The sequence below is a fragment of the Ursus americanus genome, chromosome 5, assembly GCF_024610735.1.
Source record: "Ursus americanus isolate L20-20 chromosome 5, mUrsAme1.1.p, whole genome shotgun sequence".
Classification (NCBI taxonomy): domain Eukaryota; kingdom Metazoa; phylum Chordata; class Mammalia; order Carnivora; family Ursidae; genus Ursus; species Ursus americanus.
In genome coordinates, this window is record NC_142131.1 from 9,321,845 (window position 1) to 9,347,145 (window position 25,301).

At 36.8% G+C, this 25,301-nt stretch overlaps 1 protein-coding gene and 1 pseudogene across 4 annotated transcripts in view; one reads left to right on the plus strand and one right to left on the minus strand.

The window, feature by feature from the left end:
• Window positions 1–5,691: 5,691 nt before the first annotated feature.
• LOC123799317 (large ribosomal subunit protein eL21 pseudogene) lies at window positions 5,692–6,171 on the minus strand (annotated as a pseudogene).
• Window positions 6,172–19,667: 13,496 nt separating this feature from the next.
• SLCO4C1 (solute carrier organic anion transporter family member 4C1) overlaps window positions 19,668–25,301 on the plus strand; it is a 77,658-nt gene continuing 72,024 nt past the window's right edge. For 2 of the 4 annotated variants that reach the window (XR_006781549.2, XM_045808337.2), the window contains exons 1-2: window positions 19,670–20,085; window positions 23,681–23,944. Coding sequence is in view for 3 of the 4 variants with exons in the window: in XM_045808337.2 (XP_045664293.1) it covers window positions 19,749–20,085; window positions 23,681–23,944 (601 nt within the window). In the remaining variant the exon portion in view is untranslated. Of the gene's footprint in view, window positions 20,086–23,680; window positions 23,945–25,301 lie in introns of all 4 variants that reach the window. The other 2 variants (XM_087861958.1, XM_045808338.2) reach the window with 2 other exon arrangements.

A 25,301-nucleotide genomic window follows, 5' to 3' on the forward strand; every position in this document is an offset into this window, starting at 1 on the left:
GAAGAAGCAGGCTCATAGCAGAGGAGCCTGATGTGGGGCTCGATCCCATAACGCCGGGATCACGCCCTGAGCTGAAGGCAGATACTTAACCGCTGTGCCACCCAGGCGCCCCTGATTTGCATTTTCTGACCCTTAGTAATGTTGAGCATCTTTTCATGTACCTGTTGGTCATTTAAATATCTTCTTTGGAAAAATGCCTATTTAGGTCTTTTGCTCATTTTAAAATCACATTATTTGGGGTTTTTTGGCTATTAAGTTGTATGAGTTTCTTACATATTTTGTATAGTCTCTTATCAGGTGTGTGGTTTGCAAATATTTTTGTTCATTTGTAGGTGGCCTTTTCATTTTATTGATACTTCTTTTGTTTTTTAGTTTGATGTAGTGCAGAAACTTTAAAGTTTGATGTAGTTCCACTTGTTTTTTTACTCTTGTTGTTTATGCTTTTGGTGTCATATCCATAAAATCATTGCTAAGATCAATGTCAAAGAGCTTTTTTCCCTATGTTTTCTTCTAGGAGCTTTACGGTTTCAGGTTTTATATTTAAGACAATTAATGACTAATTTTATCCCAGGGATTTGAATCAAGAAAGTCAGATGAAAGTTTGAACTGGCAAAGCATAGGTGAAAGAAAAAGGCCGCAGTTTATTAAATAGTTCCTAAAACCTTTTGTAATCTCTTAAGGGGCATGGATGTCCTTGGGAGTATCAGTCTCAAACAAAGATTTGGGAACAGTGAATTTGGGAACCTGATTTAGGACAACTACTAAATATATATAGGCTATTCTATCAACTAACTGAAAACTTCTACCTGGAAGTAAAGCCTGGAGCGCATTTTCTATGAGTGGAATTTCACTACAGAGAACATAGGATGCATATGATCATGAAATGAGTCAGAGAATGGTGACTATAACAACAAAAATGCCAATTAGGGATGTATTTTTCTCACAAATTGGAAAGCCTTGCCAATGTTTTTCAACATTGCACTGGAAGTTCTAGCTAATACAATAAGACAAGAAAAGGAAATAAAAGGTATACAGATTGGGAAGGAAGAAATAAAGTTGTCTTTATTCACAGATGATGTACTCATTTATGTAGGCAATCCAAAGGAATTGACAAACTCCTGGAACTAATAAGCAATTATAGCAAGGTTACAGAATACATAGTTAATATGCAAAAGTCTATCACTTTTCTATGTACCAACATTGGACAAGTGGAATTTGAAATTAAAAACATAATACCATTTACATTACCAAGAGAAAAAAAAAGAAATTCTAGGTATAAAGCTAACAAGATATGTATAATGAGGAAAACTACAAATCTATGATGAAAAAAATTAAAGTGGAACTAAATAAATTGAGAAATATTCCATGTTCATGAATAGGGAGATTCAGTATTATTAAGATGTCAGTTCTTCCCAAATTAATCCTTAGATTCAATGTAATTCCAAAAAATTATTTTATAGCTATGACAGACTGAATCTAAAGTTTATATGGAGAACAAAAAGACTCATACTAGGCCACAAAATATTGAAGGAGAAAAACAATGTTGGAGGACTGGAGCTATCTGATTTCAAGACCATATAAAGCTATAGTAATCAAGATAGTGTGGTATTGAATAGATACCTGTGGTAAAAGAACAGACGAGTAGATCAATGGAACATAATAGCCCAGAAATAGATCTATATAAATGTATTCAAATTATCTTTGACAAAGGAGCAAATGTAATATAACGGAGCAAAAATAATCTCTTCAGTTAATGGTGGACAACTGGACATCCTCATACAAAGAAATGAATCTAGACCCAGACTTTATACCTTTCACAAAAATTAACTTTAAATGAATCACAGACCTAAATGTTAAATGCAAAACTACAAAACTCATAGAGGGTAACATAGGAGAAAAGTACATAATCTTGGGTATATTGATGTATTTTTAGATTAAATATCAAAGGTATAATCCATGAGAGAAATAATTGATAAGCTGGATTTAATTAAAATTAAAAACTTCTGCTCTGCAAAAGACAATGAGAAGATGAACCACAGACTGGAAGAAAATATTTACGAAAGGACTGCTAAGGGACTGATATCCAAAATATAAAAGAACTCTTAAGCCTCAGCAACAGGGGAACAAATAAGCTGATTTTAAAAATGAGCCAAAGACCTTAAAAGATATCTCATCAAAGCAAATATACAGATGGCAAATAAGCATACGAAAAGAGGTTCCACATCATTGGTCACCAGGAAAATGCAAATTAAAGTGAGATACCACTATACATCTATTAGAATGACCAACATTTGGAGTACTGACAACATCAAATCCTGGTGAGAATGTGGAGCGAGAGGAATTCTCATTCATTACTGGTGGGAATTCCAAATTGTATAGCCACGTTGGAAGATAGTTTGGCAGTTTCTTAGAAGAGTAATCATACTCCTACCATAAGATTCAGCAATCACACTTTTGGCATTTACACAAAGGAGTTGAAATTTTATATCCACACAAAAACCTATACATGACAGCAGATTATTCATAGTTACTAAAATTTGGAAGCAAACAAGCTGTCCTTCCGTAGGTAATGGATAAATAAACTGGTACATCTAAACAATGGTATGTTATTCAGTGCTAAAAAAAAATGAGCTATCATGCCATGAAAAGATATGGAGGAAATTAAATGTATATTAGTTAAGTGAAAGAAGCCAATCTGAAAAGACAAACTGTATGATTCCAACTATATGACATTTCAGAAGACACAAAGCTGTGGTAACAGTAAAAAGGTGGATAGTTGCTATAGGTTAAGGGGGAGGGAGGTGTGCATTCTTTGGGCAATGAAATTACTCTGTATGATATTATAAGTGTGGATACATATCATTAGAAATTTGTCCAAACCCATGAAATGTACATCAAGAGTCAGCCTATAGAAAATTATGGTCTTCGAGTGATAATAATTTGTTGGTGTAGTTTCATCAATTGTAACAAATGTACTACTCTGGTGAAGGATGTTGATAATGGAGGAGACTATGAATGTATAGGACAGGAGACTATGAATGTATAGGACAGGCTCTCATTCTTGCTATAAACCTAAAACACAGACCTAAAAAATAAAATCTATTATAAAAAATTTAGTCCTGACTTATCAGATGATTTTTTCCCATATGATTACTCACTGCCCCTTCTTTTCTTCCTGATATAACTTATAGTATTTATAAGACACTATCCTGCTCATATTATGCTAGGTGTAGCCAGTTATGCCTTCATGTGTATGACTTTGCCATTCTAAATAGATGTAATGCCGCTTAAGGGAAGGGATTCTCTTCTATTCCTCTAAATTTTCTTTCTTCCAAGCATATATGTGCCTTGCTCTCCATATGTTTGTAAATAAGATATAAAAAATGTTTATTCTGCAGAATAATGTTTAATATTTATTTTCCTTTCAATTTGTATTCTATATTTTATAATTTTCAACTCAACAATGCTGACATTATTATTTTTTTATTAATGTAATTTTTAAATTTTTTTGCTTCTAAAAGCATTGGAGGCAGCAGGCAGCATTTTTTTTTTTTTAAGTAGAAATAAGTTATAGGACTACCTAGGAAAACAGGATTTACTTGTTCTGGAAACTGATATGTGTATGGCAATGTATTACTGAATTCACTTTTCTCCTTCCTTGTCTCCAAGACCAAAAGGAAAACATATTGTGTTACTTCATTCCCATGAACTAATAAAAGGAGGCTTATTAGTTCTTAAAGTTTTTAGATGTGAGTTTTATATAAAAGTCATTGCATGACATAATAAGCGTTATCTTTATATGTCAAAGCTGCACAAATGTTTTTCATATTATATTGAGGTAGGCAAAACAATGGCTCCTCATAACATCTATCTCCTGATATCTCGAGGTGGGAGATGGAATTAAGGTTCTAATCAGGTGACCTTAAAATAGAGAGATTATCCTGGATTGTCTAGGTTAAATGTTACCACAGGGATCCTGAAATGTGGAAGAGGGAAGCAGGAGGGTCAGCGTCAGAATATGTGACGTGAGAAAGACTCAACTGCCCATTTCTTGCTTTAAAGAGAGAAGGAAAGGAGACTATGAGACAAGGAATGCCAACACCTTGATTATAATCCAGCAAGGCCCCTTTTGGAATTTGATTTTCATATTATAAAACAATAAATTTTTGTTGTTTTGAAGTCACTAGTTTGTGGTAATTTGTAAAAGCAGCTATAGGAAACTAATAACACCCATCGTATTACCCCTTAAAAGCTTACAAGAATGGCACTGTCATAGAGATGATATTCATCAAATATTATATTTCCTACCCTCACTTACAGTTTCCAGTCTCCTTGAAGTTAGATGTTACTCATTTTGGCCAATGAAATGTGAGCAGAAGTGAAATAGGTCTCTTTCAGATCAGATTCTTTTCTTCTCTTTGTATGGTTCAGATGGTACGACTACAAGATGGTAAGTCCTCAGTCACCCTGGGCCACAGACTATATATGTAGCGGAGTAGACACTCTCAAATACTTGTTGAACATGCAGTGAAGCTAGACAAAAATGCTTTATTATGTTGAGCCAACCACAGTTTGAGTCGTAATTTGTTACTGCAATATGATCTAGTTTATCCTAAAAAAAAATATGGATACCAAATTATAGCTTAGTAAAAATCAGGGACTAAGTTTCTCTGATTTCTAGAATTCTGGCTTAAAGATAGAGTTTAGAAAATTTAGAAGACTTCATGGCTAACATTCCCTTAGACTGTTGCATCCTACCTACCGTTTTAGCACACAAGATTTCCAATTCCAAATTGTGCTCCCTGGCTAGTGACTAAGAGGAAGACTGTGTATCCTATCGAAACAAGCCATACCTTCTTAATGTACAATGGTCAGTAGCAGAATAAGATGCAGTTATTCACATTAACGACTTATTTTTTTATTTATTTTTGCTTGGAGGTAATTCCACCTTTTCATGAAAGTGGCTGGGGCAGAGTCTATTCTAATGCCTGGCAAGGAGTCAACATTTCTCAAAGATCTTTGAGCCTCTCATATGCCTGAACAAATATTTCTATAGCAGTTGAGCATTCTCTAAGAACTAAAAGTTATGATTTTATCTTAGCCTAGAAGTTTTTGAAGGCGAGCTGTTGCCATTTTATCCAGTCAATTATAGAAGTACTTTAGTGTGAATCAGTTACTAAATTAACCAAAGGTGGCCACTAGATTATTTATTTCTTCACAGAGTTCTGGGGCTTATTATTATTATTTTTACACATCCAGTGTTTTTAGCATGGCCCAATTAAACAGATTTTTATCCATTCTGAGCTGGCTTGCTTTGTGGATCATGGAAAACGGTGCCCAGCATCTGAAACATCCTGAGCTGCTGCTGCTCTTTGGAGCTCTGTGACCCAGGCTCCCTGCTCACCTGTTGAGTGGCATCACCTACCCATCATTTCAGTTGTTGGTAGGATTCAGTTTTTCAAGGAATGTTGGACCAATGGCCTCAGCGACTCACTAGCTTTTGACCAGAGGCAGCTCTCAGTTCCTTATCCATGTGGGCTCACATCATAGACCTTGCTTCATCAGAGCAGCAAGCTAGCAGAGCCACAGGGTAAGTGCAACCAAAATTGCCTTCTATAGCCTAGTCTCAGAATTGACATCGCATCAATTTTTTTTTTTATAGTCTTGAGATCTTTTATTTTCTTACACTTATTATGCCATGAATTCATAGGAAATGGGTTCCAGCAGCTCAGGCTCCTTTCCATTGGTTCTCACCAAGTGTGCTGCTCTGAGTGGAGCAGGTTGGCCCTCCCGTTGAACCCAAATACCTTTCTCTTTGGCTTCCTTCTTTTTCTGATCATTGTCCTTCATATGCTTCAGGAAGCTATCTTATCTCTTCACGTGCTTCATATGCTCAATATGCACATTAATTCTGTTGGCAAGAATCTTGCCTTTAACTTGTTTACAGCAATGCCAACAGCACACTGGGTAAGGTTGTAGAGTTTGGCATGGTGGCATTTGTGGGGTGTTTCTTTTTGAACAGTCCCATTCCCTTGAGGTCTACAATACCACCTTTCTTGTAGATTCGTATGTGTGGCCAAAGAAACAACTAAATGTTTTCTAAAAGGCCTAGAGAACATACAACAGGTACCTCTCCTCTTTTCCTTTGTGTTGGTCATTTTGGCGAATTACTGGAAGGTGGCGGGTCTGGCTGAAAGGTGACACCTTATCACTTTTTTTTTTAATTTAAAGATTTTATTTATTTATTTTGGAGAGAGAGAGTGAGAGAGCATGGGCAGAATGAGGAGTAGAGGGAGAGGGAGAGAATCTCAAGCAGACTCCCTGCTGAGTGCAGAGCCCACACTCTCATGACCCTGAGATCATGACCTGAGCTGAAACCAAGAGTCTGATGCTTAACTAACTGAGCCACCCAGGCACTCATCTCATCACTTTTTTAAAAAGTTAAACTGTAACTTTATTCAGATGTCACCAGTTTTTCCACCCAGGTTCTGTTTTAGGACCTAATCCAGGATGTCACAGTGTGCTTAGTTGTCATGTCTCCTTAGTCTCCTTGATCTGTGATCATTCTTCCCTTGCATTGCATGGTCTTGACATTTTTTAGAAGAACTGGTGTTTTTTTTTGTAGAATGCCCCTGTTTTTGTGTTTGTTTGATATTTTTTCATGATTACGCTGAAGTTTTGCATTATGGGAAAGATAACGCAGAAGTGATTTGCCCTTTCCATTGCATCATATCATAGATACGTGATATCATGTATTGCCAGTATTGTTAACCTTGATAATTTGGTCAAGTTTGTATACACCAGGTTTCACTCCAGCAAATTTCCTTTCTTATCATCTCACCCCCACCACTTTGGGCATATATTATTTGTTGGAGACAAGTCATTAATTCTAGCCAGTGCAGACAGGGGAAGGGGATGACATAATGGCATAAATACCAGAAGATAGGGTTCATTGAGAGCCATGGCAGAAGCTGCACAGCCTACTCGTAGAGGAAATGTGGGATGGATACAGTGGTAGGTAAGGTAAAGATATAGTAGGTAAGGTGAGGATACAGTAATGCACATAAATGACTTACCATGTTGCTGTTAAGCTGAAAGGTAGCTATTTTGATGATTTTTACAATGATAACTCTTTTGTGGCTTTCTTTTGAATTGATTCATTCAACAAATGTTTGTGGACCCCTTATTATGCTAGAACAGGAAATACAAAACTCCTCTGGTTTAGGATATTAATATTAACAGGTTAAAGGAAATATTTGTGAATTGTGATAAATGATATAAGGAAAGTAATCAGGACAAGGTGATACAGAATGTGTATTTGTGTGCATGTATGATGATTATTTCAATCAAACAGAAAAGCCTTCATGATATGACATTTATTCTGAGATTGAATGCTGCAAAAACATCAGTTTTACAAGATCCTGGAAAGCAACATTCTAGGCAGAAAGAATAGCAAGTACAAGGGCCACAAGGCAGAGAAGAGTTTGTTAAGTGAAGGGAATAGGAGAACCTTATGACTAAAGCATATTTAGCAAGGGGTAAAGTGTTATGAACTAATGTTGGAGGTAGGCAGGAGCTAACATATATAGGGCCTGTAGGCCATGGGAAGAACAGTATTTTACACTAAGTATGATGGAAAGCATTGGAGAGTTTTATGAAAAGTAATGTCTTATTTTTACAAATTTTGTCTCGCTGCAAAATTATATAGAAAACTTGCAAGAATAGTGCAAGGAAGTTCCATACACCCTTCATGTGAGGTGAAAATTGTATGACAATGCCAGCTTTATATTATTCTGATTAAATCTATTCTATTCAAAACATCTAAAGTGGTATACTGGCCTTTACTTTTGTAGAATTCAAAGAAAGACAATGTTTCTATATTACATAAGAACCAGAAATCATAATAATTAGGTTCCCTTCTCTTTAAATATTTAGGTAATAACTGCAAAAATGTTGGGGGGACGATTAAGATCTTCTGTAGTATTTACGTTTAGGACAGCCACAGATTCGTACCTATTGGATGATGGGAAACTATCTTCCAGATCACCCTCTATTGTCGTGTGTCATTCCAAGTATATGAACAATTTCTATTTTACTGGTTGAATTTTATCTCAGGATGTTTGCCTTTACTCTTGACTTTTTTTTTCTTTTTGACAAGGAAATACAGGTATGTTTCTGAACCATGGACATTATAAAAGTATGCATAAGTGATTCCAAAGCTTTGATACCAACTATGATGCTTGAATATTATGGCACATACATTATAGTAACCAATTAAAATGTATGCTTACCGTAGCTTCATGTTGATAGCATGCCATACTTGTTGATTTATTACTTCGGTAAGTCTCATGTGGCATTTGTTCAATATACCTTTTATATTCAGGTACATTATTTGGGAAAGCATTTGTTAGTGCACAATTGTGTAGTGTTTTATGACTCATTTCACTTCATGAATAACCTCCAAAGCATGTAGTATCCTCCTCTGGCTTCATTCTTGTTTTCTTACTTTCCACCCACATCCCAGAACTGACTCTTTCTTTGCTGACATGTACTTTGAGTGCCTTAGACACATAAAGAAAACAAGAATCTAGGTGAACAGTATATCAGAAGCCTGAGAAATCTTTTGTCTATTCAGTCAAGGAGTACTAAGAAAGGAAGGTAGTTACAACCAACAAATATCTTAGGCAGTGAACTCATGAAAGGTTCCAGTTAAAATACAACACAGTCCATTTATTTGCTTGCCAAAACCTGGAGGTAAACATTACTCCTAAACTATGGGAATAGGATCAGGGGAAGGAATAAAAGTGGTCTAGTGAGAAGACAACAGAATTCTAAGTATGGTTCTGACCCAAAATAGATGTTTGATGAAACAAATTTTAACTAAGTTTATGTTCGTGTCAGTATTTTATTAAATTAACAGATGATTACAGATTTTTAGCATCGTTGTACTTCAGATTTGGAATGGGCTTCAGTGGCTTCAATCTACTTTAGTCTATCCCATTTTGTGAAGCTCTAATTCTACGGGTCTTAAACTATTTTGTCTCAGGACCCATTTATACTCTTAGCACTTATTAAAATTGCAAAGAGCTTTTGTTTATGTGGGATATATCTATTGATGTTTATCATATTAGAAATTAAAATGAACCATTTTAATGATTCATTTTAAATAGCTATAATAAACCTGTTATATAGTAACGTAAATATTTTTTTTAAGATTTTATTTATTTATTTGACAGAGAGAGACAGCCAGTGAGAGAGGGAACGCGAGCAGGGGGAGTGGGAGAGGAAGAAGCAGGCTCCCAGCGGAGGAGCCTGAAGTGGGGCTCGATCCCAGAATGCCGGGATCACGCCCTGAGCCGAAGGCAGACGCTTAACCACTAAGCCACCCAGGCGCCCCTAACATAAATATTTTTAAGATTCAATAATTATAAGCCAGACACAGAAAGACAACTATCTCATGACCTCACCTGTATGTGGAATCTGAAAACAAAACAAACAAACAAACAGTTGAATTCATGTAACAGAAAGTAGGCTGGACATTAGCAGAACCTGGGAGGTCGGGGGGGAAAGGGAGATGTTAGTCAAAGAGTACACAATTTCAGTTGTAAGAGGAGCAAATTCTGGAGATCTAATATACAGCACAGTGACTATAGTTAATAATAATGTATATCAGAAATTTGCTAACAGAGTAGATCTCAAGCGTTTTCCTCATACACACCCCCACACACCCCCACACCCACACAAAGATAACGATGTGAAAGCTTACAGATATGTTAATTACTTGACTGTGGTAATTATCTCACAATGTATATGTATATCAAAATATCATATTGTATACCATAAATACATAGAATTTTTGTTTCTCAATCATACCTCAATAAGGCTGGAATAATATTTTTCAAAAATTATGGTGAGAAGAATGGAATGGTTTTACCTTTTTTCAAATCTCTTTTTATGTCTGGCTTAATAAGAGGTTCTTACGTCTTCCTTTTGTGATATGACATGTCAAGTGGCCTACAAAACATCCTTCTAGGCTCGTGAGAAAGCAAGAATCGAAAAGGCAAATAACACCCTTATATCATTTTGAATATAATTTTGAATTTGAAGACCCTTTGAAAAGGTTTCGGATTTCCCCTGGATATCCTGGATGACATTTTGAGAATCACTGCTCTAATTATTTATAAAGATTTTCCTTTATTTTGAGCCACTATTTTCTTCTACTTTCAAGGTCCTTGTACTCATCTCAAGAACCATAAAGAATAAGTCTGATCTCTGTTTCAAATGATATCCCCACTAAAATATTTTATGACAACTCTGTTGTTAACCCTGTATCTTTCCTTCAGGATCAACTTTCATAGTTCTTTCAACTAATGTTCATGTGACAAACCTCAATTTTTCCGTCTGTGGTACTTACAGTATCCTTGGGCCTGCACTCGTTAGTCATTTGTTCTTTTGCTATAACCACTAGGGTTGAGTACAATATTTCAAGATAGTCTGAATGTTGGGAAGTAGAGAAAAAAAATATTAACCTGGATTTCATGTCTCTTAAAATTCATATACAATTTGATGCATATTTTAACTTGCTAATGTTAAGTCTTTCCTATTTTACAGTTTTAAATTGATGTGTAGAATTTTAAAAAATCGATGTCATCTTCTTAGATAATGGATTATCATTTTAGCTTGTGCGTCCTGATGATGTTATGTGAAGTGTTCATAACATATATGACAGATAGTATTCGCCAAATTGTTTTATTTTCCTCCTGGACATACAGCACGACCACATACTGAGCCCTCCTTGTATCCACATAGAGCATAGGACTGAGTTCTTGTGGGGTGTAGGCAGAAATGCCATACGATACATTTCAGTGCTGGCCAGAAACATGCAGTATAAACATTTGCAGTCTCTCCCCAATTGACTTGCTGCAAGTGAAGAACTCTGAGAGAACTAGAAAGTGGGAGGAACTGGATCCCTGAGTTCCCTATTTAAAGGAAAACTTTCCAGAAAAGCCTCCTGAAGAGGAAAATCTACCTCTATTCTTCCATGAGCTAGAAAGTGTTACATTATTGCTTTAAGTTCATGGGATTTTTGATTCCCTAACCCACTACATGTTCTCAGCTTTATTAAAACACTCTGTGTTGACATTAATCTGTTATTCAATCACTATTTTGCCATAGTCATTCAATCAAAAAAGACCATACTACTTCAGCTGTACTAATTGCACTTACCCTGTCATTTATCTCACACTTACTTATCTTATCCACAAGAATATGAGATAACGTTTGATAGTTGCTATGGTGAAATTCGGATAAATGATGAGTAATGCTGTCATCATAGAATGAGTTTGGGATGTATTCCCTTATCTTTTTTTTTTTAATGATGTTATTTATTTATTTGACAGAGAGAGAGAGAGAGAGCGAGAGAGCGAGCTCAAGCAGGGGGAGCAGCAGGCAAAGGCAGAGGGAGAAGCAGGCTCCCTACCGAGCAAGGAGCCTGATGTGGGGCTTGATCCCAGGACCTTGGGACCATGACCTGAGCTGAGGCAGGCGCTTAACGAACTGAGTCACCCAGGCGCCCCTGTGTTCCCTTATCTTTAATTTTGTGAAAGAATTTGTGTAGAATCGGTATTAGTTCTCCCTTATATGCTTAGTAGAATTCACTACTGAAGTCATTGGGCCTGAGGTTGTGGGGACATTTTTAACTACAAATTCAATTTCTTTAATAGACATAGGTTGTTTAGGTTACCTATTACCTCTTGAAAGATGTTTTGTAATTTGTTTTAGAGGGATTTTGTCCATTTTATCCATATGGCCAAATTTGTCAGCATAGAGTTATATATAACTTTATCCTTTAAGTATCTATAGAATTAGTAATGCTATCACCTTTCACATTTCAGATATTGGCGATATGTGTTTCATCTCTTTTTCTTTTGGGCTTACTAGAGGTTTACCAACTTTATCTTCTCAAAGAACTCCATTTTGGGGCCCCTGCGTGGCTTAGTCGGTTAAGGATCTGCCTTCAGCTCAGGTCATGATCCCAGGGTTCTGGGGTCGAGTCCCGCATCCGGCTCCCTGCTCACCAGGGAGTCAGCCTCTCTCTCTACCCCTCACTGCTGCTTGTGATCGCTCTTTCTCTCTCTCTCAAATAAATAAATAAAATCTTAAAAAAAAAAAAACTCCATTTTGGTTTCATTAATTTTCTCTATTGTTTTCCTGTTTTCTATTTCATTAATATCCTCTCTGGTCTTTATTATTTCCTTTATTCTATTTGCTTTGGATTTAATATGTTCTTCACTTTTTAATTTCTTAAGGTAGAAATTGAAGTCACTGATTTGAGACCTTTCTTCTTTTTAATATAGGCTGATTATAAGTTTTCCCCTAAGTGTTTCTTTTTACTAGCAGCCTACAAATTCTGATGTTTTGTTTTTATTTTCACTCAGTTTACAATACTTTCTAATTTTCTTTTTGATTTTATTTTTGACCCATGGGTTATTTAAGATGTGTTGTTTGATTTTTACATATTTGGAGATTTTCTAGATATCTTTGTTATTGATTTCTAATTTAATTCCCTTGTGATCAGGGAACGTACGTTGTATGACTTGAATCCTTTTAAAATTGAGACTTTTTGCATGGCTCAGGATCTGGTCTATCTTGATAAGTGTTCCGTGTGCACCCTGAAAGATACGTAGTCTTCTGTTGTTGGTGGAAAGTTCTGTAAATGTCAATTAGGTGAAATTTGTTGATAGTGTTGTTCGAGTCTACCATACCACTTTGATTTTCTATCTATTCTATCAGTTGAGAGACAGATATTAAAATCTGAGCATAATTGTTGTTATGCCTAGTTTTCCTTGCAGTTACATATTTTTGTTTCATGCATTTTTACATTGTTTTTAAGTGCATAATTTCTAGGATTCTTAATCCTTTTGGTGAATTTACCCCTTTATCAGTAGGAAATAACCTTCTTTATCTCCGATAATGTTCTTTGCTCTGAAGTCCACTTGCACTGTTATTAATGTAGTCATTCTAGCTTTCTTTTGATTAGTGTAAATATATCATTTTCAATTTTTTACTTTCAGCCTATTAGCATTTATATTTGAAGTGTTTTTCTTGTTGGCAGTTTAATTGGTTCTTGCTTTTTTATATCCCATCTGAACATCTTTTCCTTTTAATTAGAACATTTACCCTATCTCCATTTAATGTAATTATTAATATAGTTTGGTCTCAGTCATCACCTTGTTACATGTTTTTGTTTTGTCCTATCCATTTTTGTTTGCTCCCTTTGTTCCCCTTTTCTGCCTTCTTTTGGATTAATGGAATGTTTTTATGATTCCACTTTATCTCCTTTATTGGCTCTTTTTTTGTTGCTATTTTAGAGGTTGCTCTAGGACTTACAAGTCATTATAATATTCTACCTTTGACATATCACTTCACATATAAGGCAAGTATATCATTTCACATATAAAATATTTACAATAATATACTCCCAGTTATTTATTTATTTATTTATTTATTTATTTATTTATTTATTTATTTCTATTTCTCTTTACCTGGCCTTTGCACTACTGTCATACACTTTACATAACTTATGGATAGCACAATACTTTTAAATTTTTGTTTCAACAGTTTACCTTTTATTTATTTTTATTTTTTTATAGATGATTTCTTACCTTTTTTTTTATAATAATATATTTTTATTATATTATGTTAGTCACCATACAGTACATCCCTGGTTTTTGATGTAAAGTTCCACGATTCATTACTTGTGTATAACACCGAGTGCACCATGCAATACGTGCCCTCCTTACTACCCATCACCAGCCTATCCCATTCCCCCACCCCCCTCCCCTCTGAAGCCCTCCGTTTGTTTCTCATAGTCCATAGTCTCTCATGCTTCATTCCCCCTTCTGATTACCCTCCCTTTCTTTTACCTTTTAAAGAGACAAATAATTTTAAAAATCACATATATTTTTTATCGGTCTTAAACTACATCTCTTCACTTCTGGTGCTCTTTATTCCTTGGTATAAGTCATTATTTCCACATGGCGTCATTTTCCATTTGCCCGAAGGACTTCTTTTAACATGTATACAGGGGTTCTGGTATTAAATTATTTCAGTTTTGTTTTCCTTTTTTGTTTTTAATGTCTGAAAACTGTTATTTTACCTTCTTTTCTGAGTATTGGCCACAGTCTCTCTAATCCCTTCACATGAATCTTTCTGTGGCCTAGGGTGGTTTCTTTGTATGAACGTGCCATCTGTACTCTGCTGAAAACTGGAGGGAACCTCTGCACATCAACTTTGTGCAGCTTTCTCCTCTCCAGTATTCTGCTCTATACACTCTAGCCATTTTGGTGTCCTTGGACCTTCAGTTTTGTCTCCTCAACTCCTCAAACCCAGTCTGCTGGGTTTTCTATGCATTTCACATCCTGCCCCACCCTTCCAACACCATCACTTGAAAACTTTCTCAAGGCAGTAAATTGCTCACCTAGTTCACTTCCCATCTCTTAAAGACTACTTTTTTTATTACCTAAAATCCAGTGTCTGGAAACTTTTTTTTCTTCATATGTTTTTCCTTCTTTTTTTTTTTTTTTTCCCCGAGTGTTTCAAGTAGAAGTTAAATCTGGTCTCTGCTATTATTACATCTTATCTGGAAGTGGAAATCCCTCCATTGGCTGTATTTTTAATGCCCATTTCAAAATTTATTTTAAAAAGTCTACCTTTGTTTCGCCACTGCCTCAGAAGTTTTACTTCTTATAGTTCTTTGGTCTTCTTTTCTCTTTCTAGTCTAACAAGTTTTCCTCTCTTCTGATAAGCTGAAGTATGGAGATCTTTGCATCTTCTCTTCAATCAAAGAAGACACTTTGATTCTGTGAATTTTCTCTGATACTCACTTAAGAAATTCTCTATTTTCTTCTTTTGTAGAGTATAAAATCTTCATCCTTGTCCTTTAGGAACATGCTCTGAGAACTTTCACAAGTTCTAAAGTAGAAATGTAAGGGTTTTTTAAGGTTTTACTTTTATTTATGTCTACTGACTTGAGGTGTGTTGATTAAAGCTCTTATTTGTATTTACAAGTAAATTATCTTACTAATTAATAGCAGCCTGCTACCTCCCTCAACCTCACACTAGACGTCTACCAACTCCCAATAAATTGTAAAAAGATTACTATGAAGGTATATAGTGTACCTTCACTCATTCACCACTATAACTCCACCTGTTACGGCTTATTTTCTGCTTCTGATTGCGTTGAGCTTTTGGGTGCATTTGACATTAATCGGCCTAGATACAGGCTGCTGGAACAAATGACATCTTGATGTCCCTTGTAGTTCTATAAATCTAAATTTTAATAACCGTCATCAGCTACTTTGTTAAGAAACGGTAGTGGTTAAGTTGTAGGAATGACGGGACTATCAAGACTGGCAGCATGGCTATTTCTCTATTCAGTAAAGCTGGCATTTTGTCATGATGATGACGTTGTGATTACATATAATCTATAAAATCAGAACACTGAAGACTGTTTCCTGGCATCAAAATCAGATCTTGAGTAGAAAAGAAAAGTTTTAGAAATATTATCCTAACTATTCATTTGCTGTAGAATAATTTCTTCTAGTTTAAAGCATTTCTTGATATATATATATAAATCCTACTATATCTTCACTATACCTAATGTGATATTTCTATCATAGATATCCTTTATAGAGTTCACGGTATTTTGAGTAAGTTATAATAATAATTACTTATCAGTGAAAAGCTTAACTTGATACTGTCCAGTAAATTTTACGCTAGTATACATTTTTCACTGCCTACTGGGTTAGCTTTCTTATGGGATTGTAGTATTAAATGTTTACATTTTCTTTTTAAAAATTAATATCATTCATGTTCATAGACATATGTCTTTCTTAATGATTTATGATTAGCATTACTAAAGAAAATATAACTGCAATTTCTTCTAAACATAAATATATCTTTCTGTGCAACTGCAATCAGAAAGTATTAAAAATGATCTAGTTCAACATTACATTTTTTCTTAGATATAATTTATTTTTAATTATACATTTTGTAGAGCATTGAAAATAGAAAAGATAAATGAAGACTACTAAGAAGATCACTTAGATTGTGCCATTGCTTTTATTTAATGAATATAAGATTCAGTGGTATTAATAAATCCTTAATAGTGGGATTTTTAATTACCACAACAATATCTGCACTTGACCATATTCGTGTTCAGGCTCTCTCAAGATCCTGTAATTTTAATATTCTGTGAGTGTCATAGTATTATATTATTAAAGGATTTACATCCACTATGCAACTGGAAGGGAACTAATAAACTATTAAAAGCACACAAAGAAAAATGATAAAGTACTCAAGATTGGCGTGTATTTCCATCCTATAGGTATATCTACATGGAAGGCCAACATATAATGGTATGATTTCTTTTAAGCATGGAATCAGAGTGAAGGGAGTTAGTGGGATAATCTTGATAACTCCTGTCATTAAGCCACTTCATCTTGGTTCATCCAATTCCTGAAGGGAAAGACCTACTGCACATTCCGGAGAATGAGCCAGAAGCAGGGACATCTGCTCCTGTGTACATTGTTGGAGGTTTACCATAAAATTTGGATAGTATTCTTTATACCATTCTCTACCCTTTAAAAATACAGCAAATGAAATCCATTAAAAGAATAGCAATTTATTAATTACCTTCTGAAATTTAACTTGGTGTATTTTGACTATGCTCACTAGATTTATCCTACATTGAACAAAGAATTGAAAAATGACAACTTTCCACAGAATTATAAGAGAAAAAAATCTATCAAAATTTTTTTGTTTTGCTTTGTTTTGTTGTCTTTGTTGCAAAGCTGAACCCCCTTCCTTCCATCATTGCAGCACAAAGGATGTAAGGGAACAGGAAAGTGGTGTTGATAACACTTTCAGTAAGAGCAAGATGTATTTAAGATGAAGCAACAACACTTTCACTAATCTTTAAAAAAAGTTCTACTCTCTAGCACTGCAAGAGTGGAGATTTCTTCTTACACAGTACGGATTTAAGTGCATGATGATTATGCTACTTTGATTTTAATAGTATAATTTGTTAATTGAAAGCTTGTGCAAAAGAGTTTTAAGCCATGACTATGTTTAATCATATTTCATCAAAGCAAAATTTGCTGGTTGTTTAAATTACTTCATATTTCTTAGACAAAATGGTGATCATATGTACATTTACACCTTTAGACGTCCCTCTAAACCCATTTCTGTGGAAACTTTTTACAATAGAAGGCCTAGGGGGATTCCATATCAAGCCTAATTTGTATATCTGCAAAATCTGAATATCTGCATTTCAGAGCAGAATTAGTCTTCCAAACCTTATCAACATCAGATCACATGACTGTTGATCTCTTAGAATTGCTAGCAAAATTTTTAACCAACTGTAGGCTGTAGCAACTCAAAGAGAGAAAATGCAAGGTTCAGGGAGGATATCTGACAGAGACAACTTTGAGTTCAGGTCCTAAATATCAGGCCATTTATTAGCAATCTGGCTTTAGGAGAGTTACTAATCCTTTCTAGAATATAGATTCTTTAATTTGTAAAATGTAGATAATAATTGCTACTGCTGTAGTAATAATTAATAATATAATATATAGAAGAAATTTTTTAAAATGATAGTTCCTACTTCTACTCTTTCCCTATGTTCTTGGCCAGTCTAGACTGTCAGGGAACAAGGAACAGGATGTACGTCTGTTCAAAGTAAAATATATATGTTTTTGATCTCAATCACTCAGCTCAGTAAATAAAGCGGATATAATTGAAACAAAATTTTCACGAAATAGTAGCTATCATGTGTCATGCACTGTGTATTTGCTTCTGAATTCTAGTTTATCTCAAGAAGTAACAGTCCTTGAAAACATTCTTCTAGACCATTTTAAATGAGGTTAGTGACTATACTTAGAAGAAATAAACACATCTTGTTTTAGGATGAGGGGTAAATTTTCCATCACCATATTCTCTTCTCTAGGATAAAGTCTATGCTTCGATGTGATCATTGTATACTACCAAATCATTGCTATTCAGGAGGTATTAGCAACTGAGTCTAGAAGCAGCTTCTTGGACAGGCAATCAGCCAGGTGTTAAATGAAGACAGCAAAACTTGGAAACTCTCTCCAGAACATGATTAATTTTTAGTGATCTTTTAATGAAAGGACCCTTATAAATGAATAATAGTACTAGTGTATTGAAAACAATATAATATAGCAGGTATAGTATCTAGACATCTGAGACCTCTATTAACTTTGCTAAAGGTAGACTAGACACATTGTTTTGAAGTTTTTTTTATAGTCAATAATTAGCTTTGAGGAAGTAGGTTCCTTAATACTCTGAAGTCTTATGAAATATAACAGCTTTGTGTATATAGCCCTGATTACACACCAAAAAGAAAATATATGTGATTTATATTATGTTCCTTATCGCAATACATATTTACTTTAGGAAAAGATAAACATCTTGAGATGTTGATAGTTTTAAAAATGTCTTCATTTAAAATATATTATTTTAGTATGCGTTAGTGTATCTTCAGAAGGCGAAAAGCATGGATCCTTTGAAAACCTAATCGTGTCATGATCTTGTCACTCCTTGGTTCCAAACCTTCCTATTTCACTCACAATGGAAGCCAAAGCCTTTATAATGGCCTCTAAGCGTTAGCCCCAATCACTTCTTCCCTACCCCATTAGCACCCCTTCACCTGCCTTCAACTCCTATTGTTCTCCAACCATTTCATTCACCCCAGCCATTCTATTCTGCACAGGAGACTCCCTCCCTTACCTCCTTCAGATCTTTGCTCAAACTCAGGGAGGCCTTTCCTGTCCACCATTTTTTGATGAACGAATGAATGAATTGTAACTATTGCATAATGTTGTTCGGTTCTTCAAAGTGTGTGTTTTTAAATTTATTCCACAAGTAGAAATTATTACATGAATATCAGCAGTGCTGATCTTAGCTATGCAATATACAGCGGAAAGAATATCGTATATAGGCTTTTAAAGATTTCTAATTTCTGTCTCTTCGGTTTCGGGGTTGTCAAACCAAACAGGTGGTTAAGTTGTCACGTTTTAATGGCCGTGGTAACGGGGAGGAGGCTGGTGGGGATTTCTGTTTCTAGGGAGGATGACAGGTAAAAATCTCACCGTGATGCTCAAAATCCAAAGTATTGTATTTGTGGCTGCTTGATTCTTGGCAGCCCAGACCTCGTCCGGTTTGGTAGGCAGCAAACGACGAAAACCGGCAGAATATTTTCTGGAATGATCTCCTGATGCGACTGTGTTTACGGCTTTCTTGTCGGCACCCAGAGGGAGCTTTATGGCCACCAGACTCCCATTCCCTGGGCTCTGGGAAGCAGCGCGGCGGGCTGAGGGGCTTCGCGGGGTCACCTGGCGCCTCCAGGCCTCACGCCCGCGCCCCGCATTCCAGTTGGCCCCTGCGGCAACAGGTGAGGCGCGGCTGAGCGCCAATCACACAGCCAGCCGGCTCGGCGTCCGCGCTCCGCGCTCTAAGCGGCGGCGAGCTCGGGGAGGAGGGTCCGGGCGGCTGCGCGACGGCGGCGGCGCGGCGCGGCGCAGCGGCTAAGCACTGCAGGAGCGACGGCACGGAGGCGGGAAGTCCTCCCGCACGGGGGCGCTGCCACCTGCGAGGGGGAGGAGCCAGACGGGAACCGGGTTTTTCTGCCGCGGAACGCGCTGGAGTTGAGAGAACTCATCCTGACCATGAAGGGCGACCAAGGAATCGAGAACCCGGCTTTCGTCGCCTCCAGCCCAGATACCCCGCACCGTTTGTTTGCATTGCCCTCCCGCGTCGAGGTCTCTGACTTGTCCATCAATACCCAGAGACAGCATGCGCAGCCTCAGGAGGCCCAGAAGTCCCCGGAGGCACCCCGGCCTTCGGCGGATCCCACGGTCTCCCAAGAGCTGTCCGTTCCAGAGCAGCCGCCCGAGTTTGAGGAGGGACCCTGCGGGTGTGGGAACTTACAACCGCAGAGTCTCCAGCGCTGCAACACGCCCCAGGGCTTTCTGCTTTACTACTGCCTCTTGGCCCTCACGCAAGGTAATGGCCAGCGCCCGCTCGACAGGGCAGTGGCCCAGCGAGGGCGAGGAGGGGTGCGCGGAGCTGGCGGGGACGAGAGGGCAGGTGCGCGCCGAGCCGGCGTGGTTGACGCGCTGGGCGAGGCAGCCCGGGCCGGGGACTTCCAAGCGCTCCCACAGACGTCAGCAGGCTCAGGCATCCACCTTTTAGCTTTTCCTTTGCAGCAACTTTTACAACTTGCCATATGAGCTTTTTTTTTTTTCCTTTTGTGTTCTACCTCAGTTTAGCCGATTCCTTGAAGGAAGGTGGAAATTACTGGAAGCTTCCTGTGGGAACAGTTTACACTGGCGGTATCCATTCTATGCTACCTAAGCATTTATTTTGCTAAACCTCTTACTAAAGGATTTTTTTTTTTTTACATTGTTTCTGGAAGGGAAGGATTAATTTGCTGGTGAGGGTGGGGTAGTTCTCAAAGGAGAAACTTGCGGAATCGGTTAAGTAGCAGCGTTCCTGTTTTGTGAGTATATTTAGTTTTAAGTTGCGTGTCGGCCCAGGTGGAGCCCAGTGAATGTTAGCAAAGGCTCGAGGCGCTGTTGAAGGGTGAGGCTTTTGAAACGCAGCGGAGTTGTGCAGTATCTGTTTTGTTCCAGGATCTCTTTTAGGGTCTCTTGGGAGTCCCTGATAAAGTCCACATTTATACCCTTAGGAGTTTGCAGTCTAAATCTGGTTTGGAGGAGCGAGGGGTAGAGTAGAGGAAGAATGGCTCGCAGGAAAGCAAGCCTGGAGAAGGTGAAAGCTGTTGCTGTGTTGCCTAATGCAGGGGGTGAAAGAAACGGGAAGTTACACTAAGGTGACGGACACATTGAGGACAAATGGGCATTAAGGTGGAGCATCCTGAAGGACATGCGGAAGGTTAGTGAGAATTCGAGGGTATGTAGATATTGTTTGGTCACTTGAGCCTTAGTTTCAAAGTATTTTGTAAAGAGACCATCCAGGGCTGATTGGAAGAAGTATAATCCAAGAAATTGTTTTGAGAAAGGGGGGAGTTGGAAATTGCTCTTTTTAAAAGATTAACAGACGAGTAAATCTAAATAGATTCTTTCTCTTCTTATTCCTGCTCCCCTTCTGAAAGGAGCTCGGTGCCCCTGGCTTTTGCATATATTAGGTGTTCAGTGAGTACGCGGTGATTGTAGGTCAGCTGCAGCTCTTCTGCCAAAGGTGGTTTTGTGCTAAAAAGTTGTTTCCGTTTCCGCCTTTCTTGTCCCCACCCAAGTTCCCCTTCTCTCAATGTCTTGGTCTTAGTTGTCCAAAATCAGTGATCAAACATTTCATCGCCAGAGGAATGCAAAGTTCAGAGAAGTTGGACACAATTAAAATTTCTTGTTTTATCTTAAAACATATTCTGAGATTTCTGTATTCCAGAACACATATGTCTAATGTATTGTTTAAAATTATTAGCAAATATTATTGGCACTCCTAGAAAGAAGTGTCAGGTTTAGCCTATCTACCCAGAGGTACCCAATTTAGGAAGCATAATCCTAGATGAAGGTGACCCAATAAATTCTTGTTTCAGTTTAAATTTGCATTATTACCATTTAAATTTGAATTATTGCTTTTCTCAGACATGATCCTTGGGAGGTTCATTTCCATGGTATATTAAGAAGTGTTCAGGAAAAACCAAAACCTAAAACTTGTCAGGTCAGTTTACTTAACCCAGAATTTGTCAGAGATAAACAGGGTTCCTCTTAGCACTTAACCTCTTAATGTGCCTCCTATTTTCATGTATGTACAATAGAGACATATAGCATGCAATATTTCATGAGATTTCCTTTTTTATTTTTTATTTTATTTTATTAAGATTTTTTATTTATTTATTTGACAGAGAGAGACAGCCAGTGAGAGAGGGAACACAAGCAGGGGGAGTGGGAGAGGAAGAAGCAGGCTCCCAGCGGAGGAGCCTGATGTGGGGCTCGATCCCATAACGCCGGGATCACGCCCTGAGCCGAAGGCAGAGGCCTAACGACTGCGCCACCCAGGCGCCCCATTAAATTTCCTTTTTTAAAGCAGAGTTCTTAGAACTTCTGTAGCATAGAATTCAGAGTGGTGTTCATAGGCTTAAAGTGCTATCCCTCCACAAGAGTTTATAAATTTATTTTCTCAGAGAAGTTTTACCATAAAGACTATGAGTTTTCATGACTGACTTTTAATCAGTATGGCAAGTGTGTTGGGAAGTTGATTTTTTTCGGGGGAGGGATTTGATTTTTGGATGGGGAAATTTTCATATTCTCAGATGAATTTATCTCATAAGCATGTCATTCCTAGATACATTAGACATTTACCTTTAAATTTTAAGAATTGTAAATTGGCTTTTGACTTATTAAACTGGCATAAAAGTAAAATCATGTTAGGACTTTTAAAACTTGTTATATCGATATTTTTTTTTTAAAGATTTTATTTATTTATTTGACAGAGCTAGAGACAGCCAGCGAGAGAGGGAACACAAGCAGGGGGAGTGGGAGAGGAAGAAGCAGGCTCATAGCGGAGGAGCCTGATGTGGGGCTCGATCCCATCACGCCGGGATCACGCCCTGAGCCGAAGGCAGATACTTAACCGCTGTGCCACCCAGGCGCCCCTTGTTATATCGATATTCTTGAAATATATTTTCAGTTACAGTCTTGATAAAGCAAAATTTAAAGAGGTTGTAGAAATCATGGCTTGTGTATACTCTGTTAATTAATGAATGAAAACAATTCATGGTATCCTCTTAAGTAAAGGGGGTAATTCGTTAAAAACTGTAATGTGAGCAGATGCTTTTTATTTTCAATTTATACTAATGTATAAACTCCTGTAAATTTAATCTGTATCTGGACAAAACATTTTTGTTAAGTCAGTCACAATTGATTTCCAGCTTTTCCTTGTTTACCTTATATTCTTCCTTCATAGTTTTATAAACAGATGAAGTGTATATTTTTTTGTTTACTTTGCATATGATTTAGAATGCCAGTAGTTGAAATGACCTTTAGTATGTGTTTATTTTTGCTGTAAGGCCTTTTAAATTATAACTTTCATGTCTGTAAAAGTGTTAGAGGATAAGAGGTTTGAGAGCCCAATTTCACCTTTCGTAAAACTAAGTCAAGGATTTCTAGTTATATATAAATACGTTTAATAATTGAACAACCTGGAAGCAAGTGGGCAAGACCTCTGGAGTCACCTGTACTTCTTGTACTCTTCTGAGTGAGGTCCTTGACAGTATGCTACTTTTGGAGTCTCTCTTTGAACTGGCTTCATAAGAACTTATCAGTCTGATTTTTTATTTGCCATATAGAGAAAAATGAAGTTAGCTACAGTTTAGTATGTGGTAAGCATCGATTTTATTTAACACCTGAAAATTCGCAAGTCTACCATTTAAAAGCAAACTGATTTTTAAGGAAGCATGTTTGAGTTGCTAGCTTTTAAACTTTGAGACTTTTAAAATTGGTACATTGAAAAAGTAGCAAAATAAATGAACAGTCAAACTTTAGTCACAACCAAACTTTAGACGTTGTGTTAAAAATCATAATCCATATGGTGAAGTTAATAAAAATCATGCACATATATTTTCTTTTCTCTCTTTTAGGTATTGTAGTAAATGGCCTCGTAAATATTAGCATTTCCACTATTGAGAAGCGCTATGAAATGAAGAGTTCTCTGACGGGCCTGATATCATCAAGCTACGATATCTCCTTCTGTTTGTTGTCTTTATTTGTGTCGTTCTTTGGTGAAAGAGGACACAAGCCAAGATGGCTTGCATTTGCATCCTTTATGATAGGACTGGGAGCCCTTGTTTTTTCAATGCCAAAATTTTTTAGTGGAAAATACCAAATGGGGTCCTTTTTTGAAGGTAAGTTTCTGTTTTTTGTTTGTTTTAATTTAAGAAGTAATATAAAACAAGGCCTTTAATTCTATATTGCAACTCACTTGTACAAGGTAAATAGGGTAAGGACTTAGTGTCCTCCACAGTTTACTGCTTTGTTTTAATGTGAATTGTGTGAAGTAGATTACAGAGATAGCATTATTCATTGCTTCAGTAGTTATACATGTTATTAATCCTCTGATACTCATTTCCCAAATTACACACAGTCCTCCTCAAAAAGCAATGATCAATTTTCTATTGCACTTGTAACCTCATTGGGGTTCAAAGATCTATAGTTTTCCCGTGTGTGTGTGTGTGTGTGTGTGTGTGTGTTTTAATGTATTATTTATTTATTTGAAAGAAAGAGAGTGAGAGAGAGCTCTCCAGAGGGTCAAAGGGAGAAGCAGACTCCCTGCTGAGCAGGGAGCCCAATGCAGGGAGCGGAAGGCCCCTGAGTCTGAGTGGAAGGCAGGCACTTAACCGACTGAGCCACCCAGGCCTCCCCTTCCCCTGCTTTGTGATTTTATTTGTTGTGCTTACAGCTCTGCTCCCTGGACATGTGGATTCCTGATTCTTTAGATAAAGAGAGATGGAATTTATAGGACAACTGGAGCCTTTCCTAAGAACAGAAGCTAGCTGTACTTACAACTGCAGTTTAGAGACTCAGGACTTCATGATTTATCTAACGTGTTGCTCTGGTTAGTTGAAAAAGTACATTATTCAAAGGCTCAAAAGGAAATTTGACTGTATTTCTACTTTTTTCCTCTCCCAAATAATAATTTTCAGTGGAAAAACAATTATGTTAGAGCCAGAGGGATGTGCTAATGAAGACTTCAACATTTTTATTGTCTTTCCTGGGACTTTTAATAGCAGATATTGGGAAACAGAGGGCTATAAAATTAACTTTCAGGAGTTAGGTAAGTGAAGAAATGGCTTAGGGTAAGAAGAAAGGAGAATCGGGGCCTGCTGCAATTTAGGCATTATTTTTAAAATGTTAAGGTTGTTACATTTGTGAGTTTTAATATTGAAAATTAATATTAAAGTGTTAATATTCCTAAGACCAACTTCCAAATATATAGAATGACAACAAATAGGAAAATATTTTTAACAATTTAACAATAATATTTTTAGCAATTATGCAGCATGGTTTTAGGAGTATACATATTAGGTAAGCAGTCTTCATTTTGGAAATAAAAATAGAATATGCAAGCATATAGGATCAATAGAGGGTGTTTTTAAAGTGTGGTAGAGTTTGGAATAAATGAGATAAGGAAAGTATGTTATCAGTGGAAAGATCATTTATATAGATTCTAGTATATTATCTAAGATTGGACAAGATTCTGTA